This window comes from Ranitomeya imitator, chromosome 9 (genome assembly GCF_032444005.1).
Source record: "Ranitomeya imitator isolate aRanImi1 chromosome 9, aRanImi1.pri, whole genome shotgun sequence".
Taxonomy (NCBI): Eukaryota; Metazoa; Chordata; class Amphibia; order Anura; family Dendrobatidae; genus Ranitomeya; species Ranitomeya imitator.
Genome location: NC_091290.1, coordinates 41,206,387 through 41,220,735, shown reverse-complemented (window position 1 = coordinate 41,220,735; position 14,349 = coordinate 41,206,387). Strand labels below are relative to the sequence as shown.

Here is a 14,349-nt window from a genome sequence, read left to right as displayed (position 1 = left end):
CCCAGCACGTTCGCTCATCACTAATTATCTTATTTCAATTAGTTTAGTCCTGTTGGGTTGTTTGTTTGTTATTCTGAAGTGTGAAAAAAGCAAAACTAAATCAGTCTAATTGGAAAAATCCGACAGAATCCCACCAATATTATAGGAACACAGCTATAGTAGGGATTATAGTATAGTATAGTTCCTTGTTATTCTGAAGGCATCCTGTACATAAAAATAGGAAAGATAATCACACATACCCTGCAACACCAGTTACAAGCCTCCTCTGCTGGCTCCTTTCTCTCATGTGATCGCTGAAGCCAATAAGGTGCTGTCTACATGAGCAACTATGCAGAGCCTACTGCAGTGGTTATGTGATGTCGCCACTGCATCTATATGAGCAAAGCCTGGTGCCAGAATGGAAGAGATGGGCTGGAGCAGTAGGAGTTGATTACATCTGACTTTATTTTTATGTACATGAAGACTTTGAAGAAAAGGAAAAAAAATGTAGTTGTACAACCCCTTTATTTGCTTCCGGACCACCCATAGACCTTAGACATCCAGGCGATCTGGATATAACATTCTAGAATATCATTGCAAAGTAAGCAGCCGGATATTACAGCTACAGTGCTAAGGAACCAGCTGTCAGACACATCCAGACCCAATAGAGAAGGCAGAGATGGTTTATTACCATATCTGCTTTGTTGATTAGTATTTACACCATGCTGAAGGACAACTTTGTATATGATATAGAAAGCAGACTCAGATCATCTCAGCAGTTCAAGCAAGCGTCTGAACTTTCCCTGTAACTGGGGTTAATATACGAGACCCAGTCACCAGAGAAATCACCAATAGAAAATGTATTTATATGTTGAAATGTCCCTCAAATATCATTTTTGATATTATGAGGGGCACAAAGTGTAAACTAAATGAAAATGTAAGCAAACATTAGCAAGAAAAGTCAATACATATTTAAAAAAATGAAAAAAAAACACCGTCGTTCTCTGTATATTTTTGAGCTTTTGTTTGGAACTTTCGTGTCTCATTTTTTATGTTTACAGAACTCTCCTGAACCCACTAAGCACACAGATACTGATTCGCCTCAATCATTAGGGGCTGCCAGTCGATCACCACAACCGCCTACCACCACGACCCTCCAAATAGGCAGCTGCTCTGGATGTACAGAACTGATAATCAAACTGAAGCAGAATGATATGTTTCCAGGACCGAAGGTGAGAAAACTGCTGTGATTATGTGCCTGTATACTGGAAATATTACAGCATGATTAAGAATTGTAAGGGCTGTCCAGGAGTGTGTGAATAACAAAAACATCCATTATCCAACTATTTAAAGACCCACCACATGTTGTACACCCATTACTGTTGCAGCCGCACACACTGCATTACGTGTATGGCAGGCAATCCCCACATGTTGATTGGCAAACAGCCATGAAACATGTGGGACATGGACTCGAGCATTGCTCTTGAGCACACAGTGATACTCGGCCAAGTAACAAGCATTCCCGAGCAACCTAATGCTCCATCGAGTAACGAGCAGAGCTGAGCTCGCGCTGTCATCGCTACACAAGACCACTGAAGAAAGCGATTGGCTGCAGTGGTCACATGGATGTTCTGCACCTGATTGCTACAACAATGTGAATGGACCAACTTTGGCCACCAGAGCTGCAATAACGGCATCGGCAGGAATTAGCCACTTAGGTATCCAGTCAATTTTCATAATCTGATTCTCCAGATCTGCACAATTACAGCGATACCAAACTTGCATAGTTTTTATTATTATTTAAGTAAAAAAAAAAACAAAAAACTTTTTATAATTAGAACAAAATTGGTTGCGGTCGCCATTTTCTGTTTTTTTTTTTTTCCATGTCGATGGTCTACTGTGAGGGCTTGTTTTTTACGTAGCAAGCTGTAGTTTTTAATGGTACCATTTTGAGGTGGGTACTGCATTTTGAATGTACGGCTACCGAAAAACTGCAAGTTTGACATTTCAATTCATTTTAATTTTCTCTATATTGTTTATGTCATGGGTTACGGAATTTCTTATTTCTCCATCGCCACACTGGGGGACACAGGACCGTGTGGTTTATGCTGCTGCCACTAGGAGGCTGACACTAAGTAAATACAAAAAGGGTTAGCTCCTCCTCTGCAGTATACACCGCCCACTGGCTCCGGATAATACCAGTTCTTGCTTAGTGTCCGTAGGAGGCACCCTGCATCTGTTTTTTTTTCCAGACGTTCTTACTTTTATTTTTAACTTTGCGCAAGAGGATGAAGGAGGCGACAGACCCTTTTAAGGGGGCCGATCTCCCCCGAAACATCAACAGGCGAGCACGGCGAGTTTACTCCCCGTACCCTCTCCTGCGACGTGGGATGTTTGGCCGAGAACTAGCCCTGTGAAATCCTAGGGGAACGAACCCTTAGGATACACAGAGGCACTTTCCTGGGCACAGTCCGGCCGCCCTCCCTCTGCACCACCACTGAAGAATAGCGGTGGTGCATGGAGCTCCTCAGTCCCTCTCCACCTCCTCATCAAGAGGGCGGCGGATAGAGGGTGACTGCACCTCCCCTCATACCTCGCCTGAAGAGGACCTTAAGCGGTGAGTCTAGCAGGGGGGGGGGAAGCTCCCGAGTGCACCGCGGGCTCGGCCGCATTTTGCGTCCGGGCACCGCTAATTTAGTCCCCGGCTTCGGCCTCAGCTAGGCCACGTTCCGCCCACAGCGCGCGTCACGCGCGAGGGCCTGCCCACCGGTTCAGCGCTTCTTGCACACTGCGAGAAGCGCCCCACAAACTCGCGGTGGCCATCTTTGATGCAAGGAAACCTTCTGGACGCCGGCTGCACGTTTTCGGTCACAGCGCTGCGACAGGACACAGGACCTGGGTAGGTATGCTGCACGCTGACACATGCCCTCATAGTCCTCACACAGTGCTCCGCCTTCTAGCTGCACAGGTGCCCCACAGCCCTGCACGGAGGTTAACTGACAACATGTCTCTGCCTAAACCTAAAAAGTCTGCAAAAACACATACAGTGTTCTTCACTTCTTGCACCTCCTGTCAGGCTGCGCTACCAAGCGGGCATACTGCTCCGCTCTGTAATGCTTGTGATCTTAAATGTGCTCAGGAGCCCCCTGCCGCACTCGAGCCCGCGGTGACCAGTCCCCCTGAATGGGCTTTGTCACTTTCTCAATCTATGGCTTCTTTGACTAAAGCTATTGAGTCCCTCCAGGATCCAACCAGGAGCAGGACCACTAATCCGCCTATTCAGGAAGCTCCCCCTACGGCTGTGGAATCTTCAGCCTCCAGGGGCCGCTCTCATTCTAAGCACAAGCGGCCATCTAGGAAGCGCGTCCGTAGCTCGTCCCCCAGGCCCTCTGGTGCCTTGGCGTCCGTTAGCTCCGCTTCCCGCTCTCGCTCCCCAGGCACCTCTTCCGACCAGGACTCTGAACCTGAGTCTGATGGGCCTCTAGATCTGGAGTCGCCAGGTTATCAGAGCTCTATAGTCTAATTGAGGCCGTCAACCAGTCCCTTCAGGTTGATGAGGAACCGGCGACCTCCAGTACGGATTATTCGGTGCCTTTCAAAAGGACCAAACGTACTCACAGGGTGTTTGCCAATCACCCGGAGTTCCAGGACATAGTCCAGCGACATAGGGAGCGTCCAGACAAGCGCTTTCAGGGCCAAAGATCTCTGGAGTCCAAATATCCTTTTTTTCCTGATCTCCGCAAACAATGGACAGAATCCCCTCCTGTGGATCCTCCTGTCTCACATTTCTCCTCTAAAACTATCCTATCCGTGTTGGACGGATCTTCTATCAAAGATCCCACAGACCGCCTAGTTGACAGTCTAGGTCCAGGGGATCCAGACCCCAACCATCCTCTAAATCAGAGGTCCCCAACCTTTTTTGCACCAGGGACCGGCTTTAAGCAAGACCAGTTTTCCATGGCCCGGTGGGGTGGGGGTGGGGCAGGGGTGGGGCTCTGGTCATATGGGGGTGGGGTTATGGAGGGGTGGAGCTTAGTGCATACTTATCATGTAATTATGACATTTATAATGAGAATGTGATTCACACATTCACACACACAGATTCTCACACACACATTCACACACACATTCTCACACACACACATTCTCACACACACACACACATTCACACACACACATTCTCACACACACACATTCTCGCACACACATTCTCACACACACATTCACACACCCCTCTCACCTCTCCTCGCACTCTACCACAGCATCTCATTGCCTTCCTCTGACACAGCCGGCCGCTGAATGATGACGTCATCCAGCGGCGCGTCTGTGTGAGAGGAAGCAGGAAGACAGATCGCTGGGCAGCGGAGCTGCGGGGATTTCTCCCTGCCCATCGCAGCCACCCTGCAGGGGCTCCCCTCCACCTCTGCACACGTTGGGAGCCGGCGCTCTGCAGCTTCTCTGTGCCGGCTGTCAGCTTGACAGTCGGCACAGAGAACAGCTGACTCCCTGACCGGGGGCGGCAGAATGCAGCCGCCGGGGGAGACACTGCGGACCGCCGAATGAGGCGGCCCGACTTCGCCCCTCCCTGCCGGCTGCGCCCGGGGCAAATGCCCCGGCTGCCTCCCCCTAGATACGCCACTGGGCGTGTCAGTGAGGAGAGCCTGCCGCCCCACCCCATCAGGAACACACCATGCTGCGCAGGAGGGCTGCGTCACTAAGACCCGCCTGACGCCCCGCCCCGTCCTGCATAATGTTCTCTGCCGGGAGCTGCGAGCTGTCACAGAGCGTGCTCTGACCAGGCGCAGGGCCGCGAAGCTAGCTGTCAGCGGCGCCGCGGACCGGCTGAAAAACCTCAACGGCCCGGTCCTGGTCCGCGGACCGGCGGTTGGGGACCTCTGCTCTAAATGACTCGCAATCTCGTCCGGATGACACCAGCAAAGTAGGCGGATGCTTTCTCTTGTTTCGTCATGCCTGGCTCGCAGTCGTTCACGACGAGTGGGTCAGGGATCTGGTGTCCTCTGGTTACAAAATCAATTTTTCCTTTCCCCTCCAACCCGGTTTTCCAGGACGTCCCTCCTGACAGCACCAACAGGAGGTTGTCCTTCTTATCCTTGTTAGGGACAGAAACACAGAAGAGGTTAAATAGCCCCTCCCCACCTCCACCCTTCAGTGTTTTTCCTGTCCCTATCAGGGACAGACGCAGAGGAGTTTGGTGCGGCTTACCGTGCCGAAGATTCTAAGACAGCCGGTCGAGCAGGGCTCCCGGGTAGCTTCATCCCTCTCCAGAGGGCTCTGAGCAGCGGAGGCTTGCTCCAGTGGCAGACTCCGCAGAAAGCGCTGACACCGAGGGAGGTCCCTCACCGCAGGTCGAGCTGTGTGCTCCCATCTTCGGCGCACCCCTCTCCAGATGGCTCTGCGCCTGCAGCTGTGTACCTGGCACATGCTGGCGGTGATCACACTCCTGGCGCGATGCATCATCGGGAGCGCCGGCGTCGACTTCCGGTTCCGGTGACGATTTCCGGGGGGGCGGAGTTCCGGCCCAGCCCTCGTTGCTGCCGGCGGGGACACCGATGGCGGCCTCGTGGAATGGTAGTGGGGTCAGGGGGGAGGAATTCCCGCCCACGGTTCAGCGCGCGTTCCATCAGGGACGTGTGCAGGTCCAGCGCAGATCATCAGGAGGATCACCGGCAGCTGAGCTCGGAAGGAGGATGAGACATGATTTGAAGCCTGGTAAGGCAGTCTATTTAAACACAAACATCTGACAGCACACTTGTCCTAGGAACATGGAAGGTGCAGGTCGTGCAGACATTGTCCTCAAAGCTTGCCCCAGAACATGTAAGTTATACATAGTGGGTTTTATTTCATAGCATTAGTCACACACCAGCTATAGGGCGTTCTTATATCTCTATTGCAGGATAAGGAAGCGTCCAAACGTACAGCGGCAGTTCCTAAACGCAAGATGAATAGATGTCCACTATGTTCTAACAGACTTCCAGAAGGACATTCTAAGAAATTGTGTGACTGCTGTATGTCGGGGCTACTTAAAGAGTATTAAAACTAGATAGTATTAAAACTATGATTAGAGAGGAGGTACAGTCCACGGTATCTGCCCTGATGCTGTTTGAAAACCCCCCGTCCTAAAAGGCCCAGGTGGGAGCAGGACCCTAGCTCAGAAGAGGGTGAGCTTTCAACTTACTCTATATCCGATTTTGTGGAAGGTGAATGTTCTTCAGCCATCCTCCCAGAAGAAAGAAAGAAAGATATCTCTTCTCTTCTGAAAACACAGACATACTCCTGCAGGCCGTTAGAAACACCATGAAGGTGAAAGAGACCACAGAACCCCTTACGGTCCAAAATGAGATGTTTGGCAGGCTCAGAGCTCGCAGAAACAGGGTGTTTCCGGTGAATCACCATATAACAGAAATGGTCCTGGAAGAATGGGAGGATGTCGGAAAGAAGCTAGTAGTCCCAAGAAATTTTAGATACCGACTCCCTTTTGATCCAGGCGAGACCAAACTATGGGAATCTGTACCTAAAGTGGATATACCAGTGGCCAAGGTCTCAAAAAAGACCGCCATACCATTTGAAGATTCCTCTGGTCTCAAAGACCCTATGGACCAAAGATCAGAAGATCTCAACAAGATCTGGGAAGCATCATCAGCTATCATGAAGACTACTATCGCAGCGACCTCAGTGGCCAGGTCAATGACTCTGTGGGTAGAAAAATTAGAAACCCAAATTAACAATAAAACTCCCAGAGAGAAAATCCTAAAATCTTTACTGTTATTAAAGAAGGCGGGGGGCGTGGCCTGAGTGTCCATGTGAGCGGACGTGCGGCAGAGAGCTCCCGCTGCTGTGCATTATAAAATCCTGTATAGCCGCCACTGAACGGCTCCAGGGGAGGCTTACCGGCTGCGGGGTGACCCAGAGAGCTCGGCGGTGCTGAGCGGTAGCTCCGTGAACGGAGAGAATGACTAGGAGAAGGCAGAAGGACGCGGGAGCCGGGGATGCAGGCGCAAGCCAAGATGGCGCCGATGCAAGGGAGATGGCGGATAAAGAGAACGCCGCATGTAAGAAACGTATGGAGGTGGCGGCAAAGCTTCAGCAGTTTGTAAGAGTGGAGGCTGCAGAGGAGGAAACCGGAGCTGATACAGAGGAGGAGGAAGAGAACTCAGCAGGAGAGCATGAGGTACAACAGGGGAGACAGGAGAACAATATGGCGGTGGCAGTAGGGGGATCTGAGGACATGGCGCCAGAAGCTGAGCCTACCCTGAGAGACGTTTTTGCGTTGGTTTCTTCATGTAAACAGTCTCTGACCCAACAGATACAGGAGGTTAAGGGGGACACAGCCCAGATAAACGCAGCCATGCAGAAGATTGACAAACGTGTGGGGGAGGTAGAGGAGAGAGTGAGCACTACAGAAGATCATATAGTGCAGCTGCAAAAGGCTGAGAAGAAGTTCACTCAAGCAATAGCTGAATTGGCGGCAAAAAATGAGGATCTTGAGAATAGGTCCAGAAGAAATAATATACGCATAGTGGGCATCCCTGAAAAAGCTGAAGGAAGGAATCCAACTGAGTATATTGAAAAATGGCTGTTAGAGACTTTTGGAGATACGGTGCTGACAAAAGTGTTCGCGGTGGAGAGAGCGCATAGGGTCCCACCGAAACCACCTGTCCCTGGAGCGAATCCCCGTACCATGCTCGCCAAAATCCTAAATTACAGAGACAGAGACATTATCCTGAGGAAGGCCAGAGACATGACGGATCTGACAGTTGAAGGCCAAAGAATTGCGATTTACCCAGACTATTCTGCCCTGGTTCAGAAACAACGGATGATGTTCATGGGTATCAAGAGACGGCTGAGGGAGTTGGGAGTGCAGTACTCCATGATGTTTCCAGCAAGACTGAGGGTGGTGGCGTTTGAGAAAATTCACTTTTTTCAGAAGCCAGAGGAAGCAACTCAGTGGATTGACATTAATGCTAAACGGCTTAAAGGAAAAGGAGACTGAAACTGAGGGGGGACTCTGAATGCGATTATTTCTCTGTCAGTTGGAAAAGAGACTTGTAATTAACAACTCAGGGGTTATGGGATGTGAAAGCTGAAGGGTGGAGCTGGGTTGTAATCAGCTACAGTTAAGGGAATGCTATAACGGCTGCTGGGGAAGGGGGAGGAAGGGTAAGCGGCGTATTATAAATTTGTTTAGGTTTCTTGTATTTGCAGGTTAATCAATGTTGAAATCTTGTGACATGTTAAAGAATGTATGGAATTCTGCTATGTACAGTGGCGGGAGGAGGGTTGGGAAGGTACTGCCAATCGGAGTGTTCGCTATGGGCGATGATGCCCCACTCTTGAAAAGAGGCAGAACGGTTAGTTGTGAGAGGGGAAGGGTGGGAAAGGGAGTTGGGATAGGGGGGGTTAGGGACGTTAGACAGCTCATGGTCAAGAATAATGATATAGTTAGAGAAGATGAGCCAATTGATGGGGGGCCGTTTTAAGATTTTGAGCTGGAATGTGAGAGGCCTGGCGGAGAAATCCAGACGAGCCGCGACTTTGCAGTATGCAAGAGACCAACGGGCCTCAATGATATGTTTGCTGGAGACGCACTTGGTAAGGGAGAAAGTGAATGTCTTAAATAGACGCTGGATTCAGAAGGGTTAGATGAAAGCTATGACTGGGCAGTTAACTTACAGGGTTACAGTCTGTTTAGAAAGGATCGTAAAAATCGGAGAGGAGGAGGGGTTTGTCTCTATGTAAAGTCTTGTCTAAAGTCCACTTTAAGGGAGGATATTAGCGAAGGAAATGAGGATGTCGAGTCCATATGGGTCGAAATTCATGGAGGGAAAAATGGTAACAAAATTCTCATTGGGGTCTGTTACAAACCCCCAAATATAACAGAAACCATGGAAAATCTACTTCTAAAGCAGATAGATGAAGCTGCAACCCATAATGAGGTCCTGGTTATGGGGGACTTTAACTACCCGGATATTAACTGGGAAACAGAAACCTGTGAAACCCATAAAGGCAACAGGTTTCTGATAATAACCAAGAAAAATTATCTTTCACAATTGGTGCAGAATCCAACCAGAGGAGCAGCACTTTTAGACCTAATACTATCTAATAGACCTGACAGAATAACAAATCTGCAGGTGGTCGGGCATCTAGGAAATAGCGACCACAATATTGTACAGTTTCACCTGTCTTTCACTAGGGGGACTTGTCAGGGAGTCACAAAAACACTGAACTTTAGGAAGGCAAAGTTTGGCCAGCTTAGAGATGCCCTTAATCTGGTAGACTGGGACAATATCCTCAGAAATAAGAATACAGATAATAAATGGGAAATGTTTAAGAACATCCTAAATAGGCAGTGTAAGCGGTTTATACCTTGTGGGAATAAAAGGACTAGAAATAGGAAAAACCCAATGTGGCTAAACAAAGAAGTAAGACAGGCAATTAACAGTAAAAAGAAAGCATTTGCACTACTAAAGCAGGATGGCACCATTGAAGCTCTAAAAAACTATAGGGAGAAAAATACTTTATCTAAAAAACTAATTAAAGCTGCCAAAAAGGAAACAGAGAAGCACATTGCTAAGGAGAGTAAAACTAATCCCAAACTGTTCTTCAACTATATCAATAGTAAAAGAATAAAAACTGAAAATGTAGGCCCCTTAAAAAATAGCGAGGAAAGAATGGTTGTAGATGACGAGGAAAAAGCTAACATATTAAACACCTTCTTCTCCACGGTATTCACGGTGGAAAATGAAATGCTAGGTGAAATCCCAAGAAACAATGAAAACCCTATATTAAGGGTCACCAATCTAACCCAAGAAGAGGTGCGAAACCGGCTAAATAAGATTAAAATAGATAAATCTCCGGGTCCGGATGGCATACACCCACGAGTACTAAGGGAACTAAGTAATGTAATAGATAAACCATTATTTCTTATTTTTAGGGACTCTATAACGACAGGGTCTGTTCCCCAGGATTGGCGCATAGCAAATGTGGTGCCAATATTCAAAAAGGGCTCTAAAAGTGAACCTGGAAATTATAGGCCAGTAAGTCTAACCTCTATTGTTGGTAAAATATTTGAAGGGTTTCTGAGGGATGTTATTCTGGATTATCTCAATGAGAATAACTGTTTAACTCCATATCAACATGGGTTTATGAGAAATCGCTCCTGTCAAACCAATCTAATCAGTTTTTATGAAGAGGTAAGCTATAGGCTGGACCACGGTGAGTCATTGGACGTGGTATATCTCGATTTTTCCAAAGCGTTTGATACCGTGCCGCACAAGAGGTTGGTACACAAAATGAGAATGCTTGGTCTGGGGGAAAATGTGTGTAAATGGGTTAGTAACTGGCTTAGTGATAGAAAGCAGAGGGTGGTTATAAATGGTATAGTCTCTAACTGGGTCGCTGTGACCAGTGGGGTACCGCAGGGGTCAGTATTGGGACCTGTTCTCTTCAACATATTCATTAATGATCTGGTAGAAGGTTTACACAGTAAAATATCGATATTTGCAGATGATACAAAACTATGTAAAGCAGTTAATACAAGAGAAGATAGTATTCTGTTACAGATGGATCTGGATAAGTTGGAAACTTGGGCTGAAAGGTGGCAGATGAGGTTTAACAATGATAAATGTAAGGTTATACACATGGGAAGAAGGAATCAATATCACCATTACACACTGAATGGGAAACCACTGGGTAAATCTGACAGGGAGAAGGACTTGGGGATCCTAGTTAATAATAAACTTACCTGGAGCAGCCAGTGCCAGGCAGCAGCTGACAAGGCAAACAGGATCATGGGGTGCATTAAAAGAGGTCTGGATACACATGATGAGAGCATTATACTGCCTCTGTACAAATCCCTAGTTAGACCGCACATGGAGTACTGTGTCCAGTTTTGGGCAACGGTGCTCAGGAAGGATATAATGGAACTAGAGAGAGTACAAAGGAGGGCAACAAAATTAATAAAGGGGATGGGAGAACTACAATACCCAGATAGATTAGCGAAATTAGGATTATTTAGTCTAGAAAAAAGACGACTGAGGGGCGATCTAATAACCATGTATAAGTATATAAGGGGACAATACAAATATCTCGCTGAGGATCTGTTTATACCAAGGAAGGTGACGGGCACAAGGGGGCATTCTTTGCGTCTGGAGGAGAGAAGGTTTTTCCACCAACATAGAAGAGGATTCTTTACTGTTAGGGCAGTGAGAATCTGGAATTGCTTGCCTGAGGAGGTGGTGATGGCGAACTCAGTCGAGGGGTTCAAGAGAGGCCTGGATGTCTTCCTGGAGCAGAACAATATTGTATCATACAATTAGGTTCTGTAGAAGGACGTAGATCTGGGGATTTATTATGATGGAATATAGGCTGAACTGGATGGACAAATGTCTTTTTTCGGCCTTACTAACTATGTTACTATGTATGTTATATCACTCTACCTTCTCAACGTATGCGAGAGGTGTATCAATTTTGGTCCCAGCGGGAGTACAGTATGAGGAGGTGAAAGTTTGTGTAGATGCAGATGGTCAGTACGTACTAATACAGTGTATATTGTATGGAGTGAGAGTGTGTATTGCAGCTATGTATGTTCCGCCTCCCTACTCAAGCAGGAAGATTAGAGAAGTTTTGGAGCGAGTGGAACGATGGGGGCCGACACCACTGATGATTATTGGAGACCTAAATAACATCTGTGACGACTTCTGGGATAAAAATAAAAACACCCAGAATAGGTCGGGGGGACATACAACAACATTTGGCACCTATGTACATGAGATAGGTATGATTGACCTTTTGGAGGGTTAGACATATTGGGGAGAGAGGGTATTCATGTTATTCGCCGGCGCATGCCACGCTCTCTAGAATTGACATGGCTCTGGGAAATAAGCTATTAGACACACTAGTTGGGGAGGTGAGATATCTCCCAAGGGCCTTGTCGGACCACAGTCCAATTGAGGTGGAGTTTAAATTAGCGGGAACACAGTCTGTAAATGGGAGGGAATGGAAGATACATCCTAGTTGGTTACATAGTATTGAGATGGAAGGTATAGGACGGGAGGTGGCGGAGTTCTTCTTTTTGAATGATGGGAGTACAGACGCTCTTACGATTTGGGATGCAATGAAGGCGTATCTGAGAGGACTACTGTTTAGAGACATTAGTAGGTGTAAGCGAAGGACGAGAGAGGCAGAAAGGGCGGCAGTTGATGAGTTGAAGGATGCAGAGGATGGGATGGCGACACTGGGAACTCCTGAGGCGGGGAAAAGGCTGAAAAATGCACAAAATCAACTGGAAAAAGTACTGTTGGAAAAAGCTGATAGGAAGCAGGAATTTCAAAGAGTGTTGTATTACCAGGAGGGAGAAACTGTGGGTCATATGCTGTCGCTGGTAGTGGCTGCTCAGAGGGGTACTTCATATGTACACTCATTGGAGCCTGTAAGTGGAAGCAGAGTATCTGAAACACCGGAGATTTTGAGGACTTTTGCGGACTTTTATGCAGACTTATATTCCTCCCGGGTCGGTGAGCCGGTCGGAGATACATTGACCTTCTTGGAGGGTCTGGATCTGCCGAGACTGAATGAGGTGGATAGGGAGAGCTTGGAAGCCCCTATCACGGAGGAGGAGCTGAGTCGGGCATTGATGTCCATGGCCAATGGGAAGGCGCCTGGGGTCGATGGGTTGCCCGCCGAGATCTATAAAAGTTTGGGAGAAGTGTTAATTCCTAGATTAAAGACGGTTCTGGAGGAAGCTAGGTCCCGGGGGTGCTTACCAGCTTCTATGAGGGAGGCCATAATAGTGGTTATTCCAAAGGAGGATAAGGATTTGGGGAAACCTGAGTCATATCGCCCAATCTCTTTGCTAACTATTGATGTCAAGCTTCTGGCCAAGGTGTTAGCTTCCCGTCTGTCTAGTGTCATTACGGGCCTGGTGCATCCGGATCAGTCTGGCTTTATGCCTGATAGGTCGACGGCAATCAATCTGCGGAGGTTATATGTGAATTTACAGCTGAAGTCTTGACAATTGTGGCCGGAGGGTGATTGCGTCACTGGATGCCCATAAGGCGTTTGACAGTGTAGAGTGGGGATATCTATGGCAGGTGTTGAAGAGTATGGGTTTTGGTCCGCAGTTTGTGGCCTGGATTCAGCTGTTGTATTCGCTGCCGACGGCTAAAATCAGGGTGAACGGGGAATTGTCTCAGCCTATAAAGTTGGCTAGAGGCACTAGGCAGGGATGTCCGCTTTCGCCTCTCTTGTTTGCGTTGGCTGTGGAACCACTTGCCGCCAAGATTCGACAATCTGATGGGGTCCCTGGGTTTAGATATGGGGAAGTTGAGGAAAGGTAGCGCTATATGCCGATGACGTGTTGCTGTTTTTGGCTGATCCGGTTGATTCACTGGGAGGGGCCATTGAAATTGTTGAAAGATTCGGGTCCGTATCGGGGCTAACAATTAATTGGGACAAATCGGTTCTGTTTAAGGTGGATGGAGTAGGAGAGAATGCAAGTGTGAATGTGGGTGATGAGCGGCTTAAGGTGGTATCTCATTTTAAATACCTTGGGATATGGATTTCGGTTCCAGTCGCGGAGTTCCTGCATAGAAATCTGACTCCTGTTATGGGGGTGCTCAAGGCAAAGGTAGATGCTTGGAATAAGTTACATTTGTCGGTGGTTGGAAGGATCAATCTTATTAAGATGGTCCTGATGCCTAAAATTTTATACGTTTTACATAACGCGCCAATTTGGATCCCGCGGGGGAAATTCCGACAATGCCCTCTTTAGAAGCTTGATATGGGGGAGACAGTACCCACGTATTAGCCTGGAGACGCTTCAGCGACCCAAGGAAGATGGTGGCTTGGCTTTGCCCAACCCTGAAGTATACTTTCTTGCAGCCCAGAGTCAGCATTTGAAGGGCTGGACGCGGGAGGCGTCATCCAGTGCAGTACAACACCTGATGGAAGGGGTGACAGGCCGACGCCCGGTAATGCAATGCTTAGAGGATGGCTCCTTGGGAGCATTGGGGAAGCTATATCCAACCCTGTTCCTGATACGTAAATTATGGAACAGATTGAGGCAGATTCGGGGGGTTACAGGGTTAACCAAATTTACACCAATATGGTCTAACAGTAATTTAAAGGAATTTGCGGCTCTGGGAGGTCTGATGGAGTGGCAGACTAAAGGAATTTGCTTTGTACACCAAATAGTCCAACAACGAGCGTTGAAGTCCTTTTCCCAATTGCAAGCAGAGTTTGGTCTGAGGCCCGCAGGAGAATATCAGTATGCACAGATGAGACATGCTTTTGGAGCTCAAAAAAAGAGTACTGACATTGGGATTCAGGAGGATATAGTATTGGAGTATGTAT

The 14,349-nt window shown here is 47.8% G+C and overlaps 1 protein-coding gene across 1 annotated transcript in view; it reads left to right on the top strand.

Moving 5' to 3' along the window:
• The window catches only part of ATG2A (autophagy related 2A), a 173,575-nt gene that overhangs the window by 16,002 nt on the left and 143,224 nt on the right, over positions 1 to 14,349 (top strand). The window contains exon 6 of the mRNA XM_069738813.1: positions 1,041 to 1,211. Within this exon, the coding sequence (XP_069594914.1) occupies positions 1,041 to 1,211 (171 nt within the window). The remainder of the gene's footprint in view (positions 1 to 1,040; positions 1,212 to 14,349) is intronic.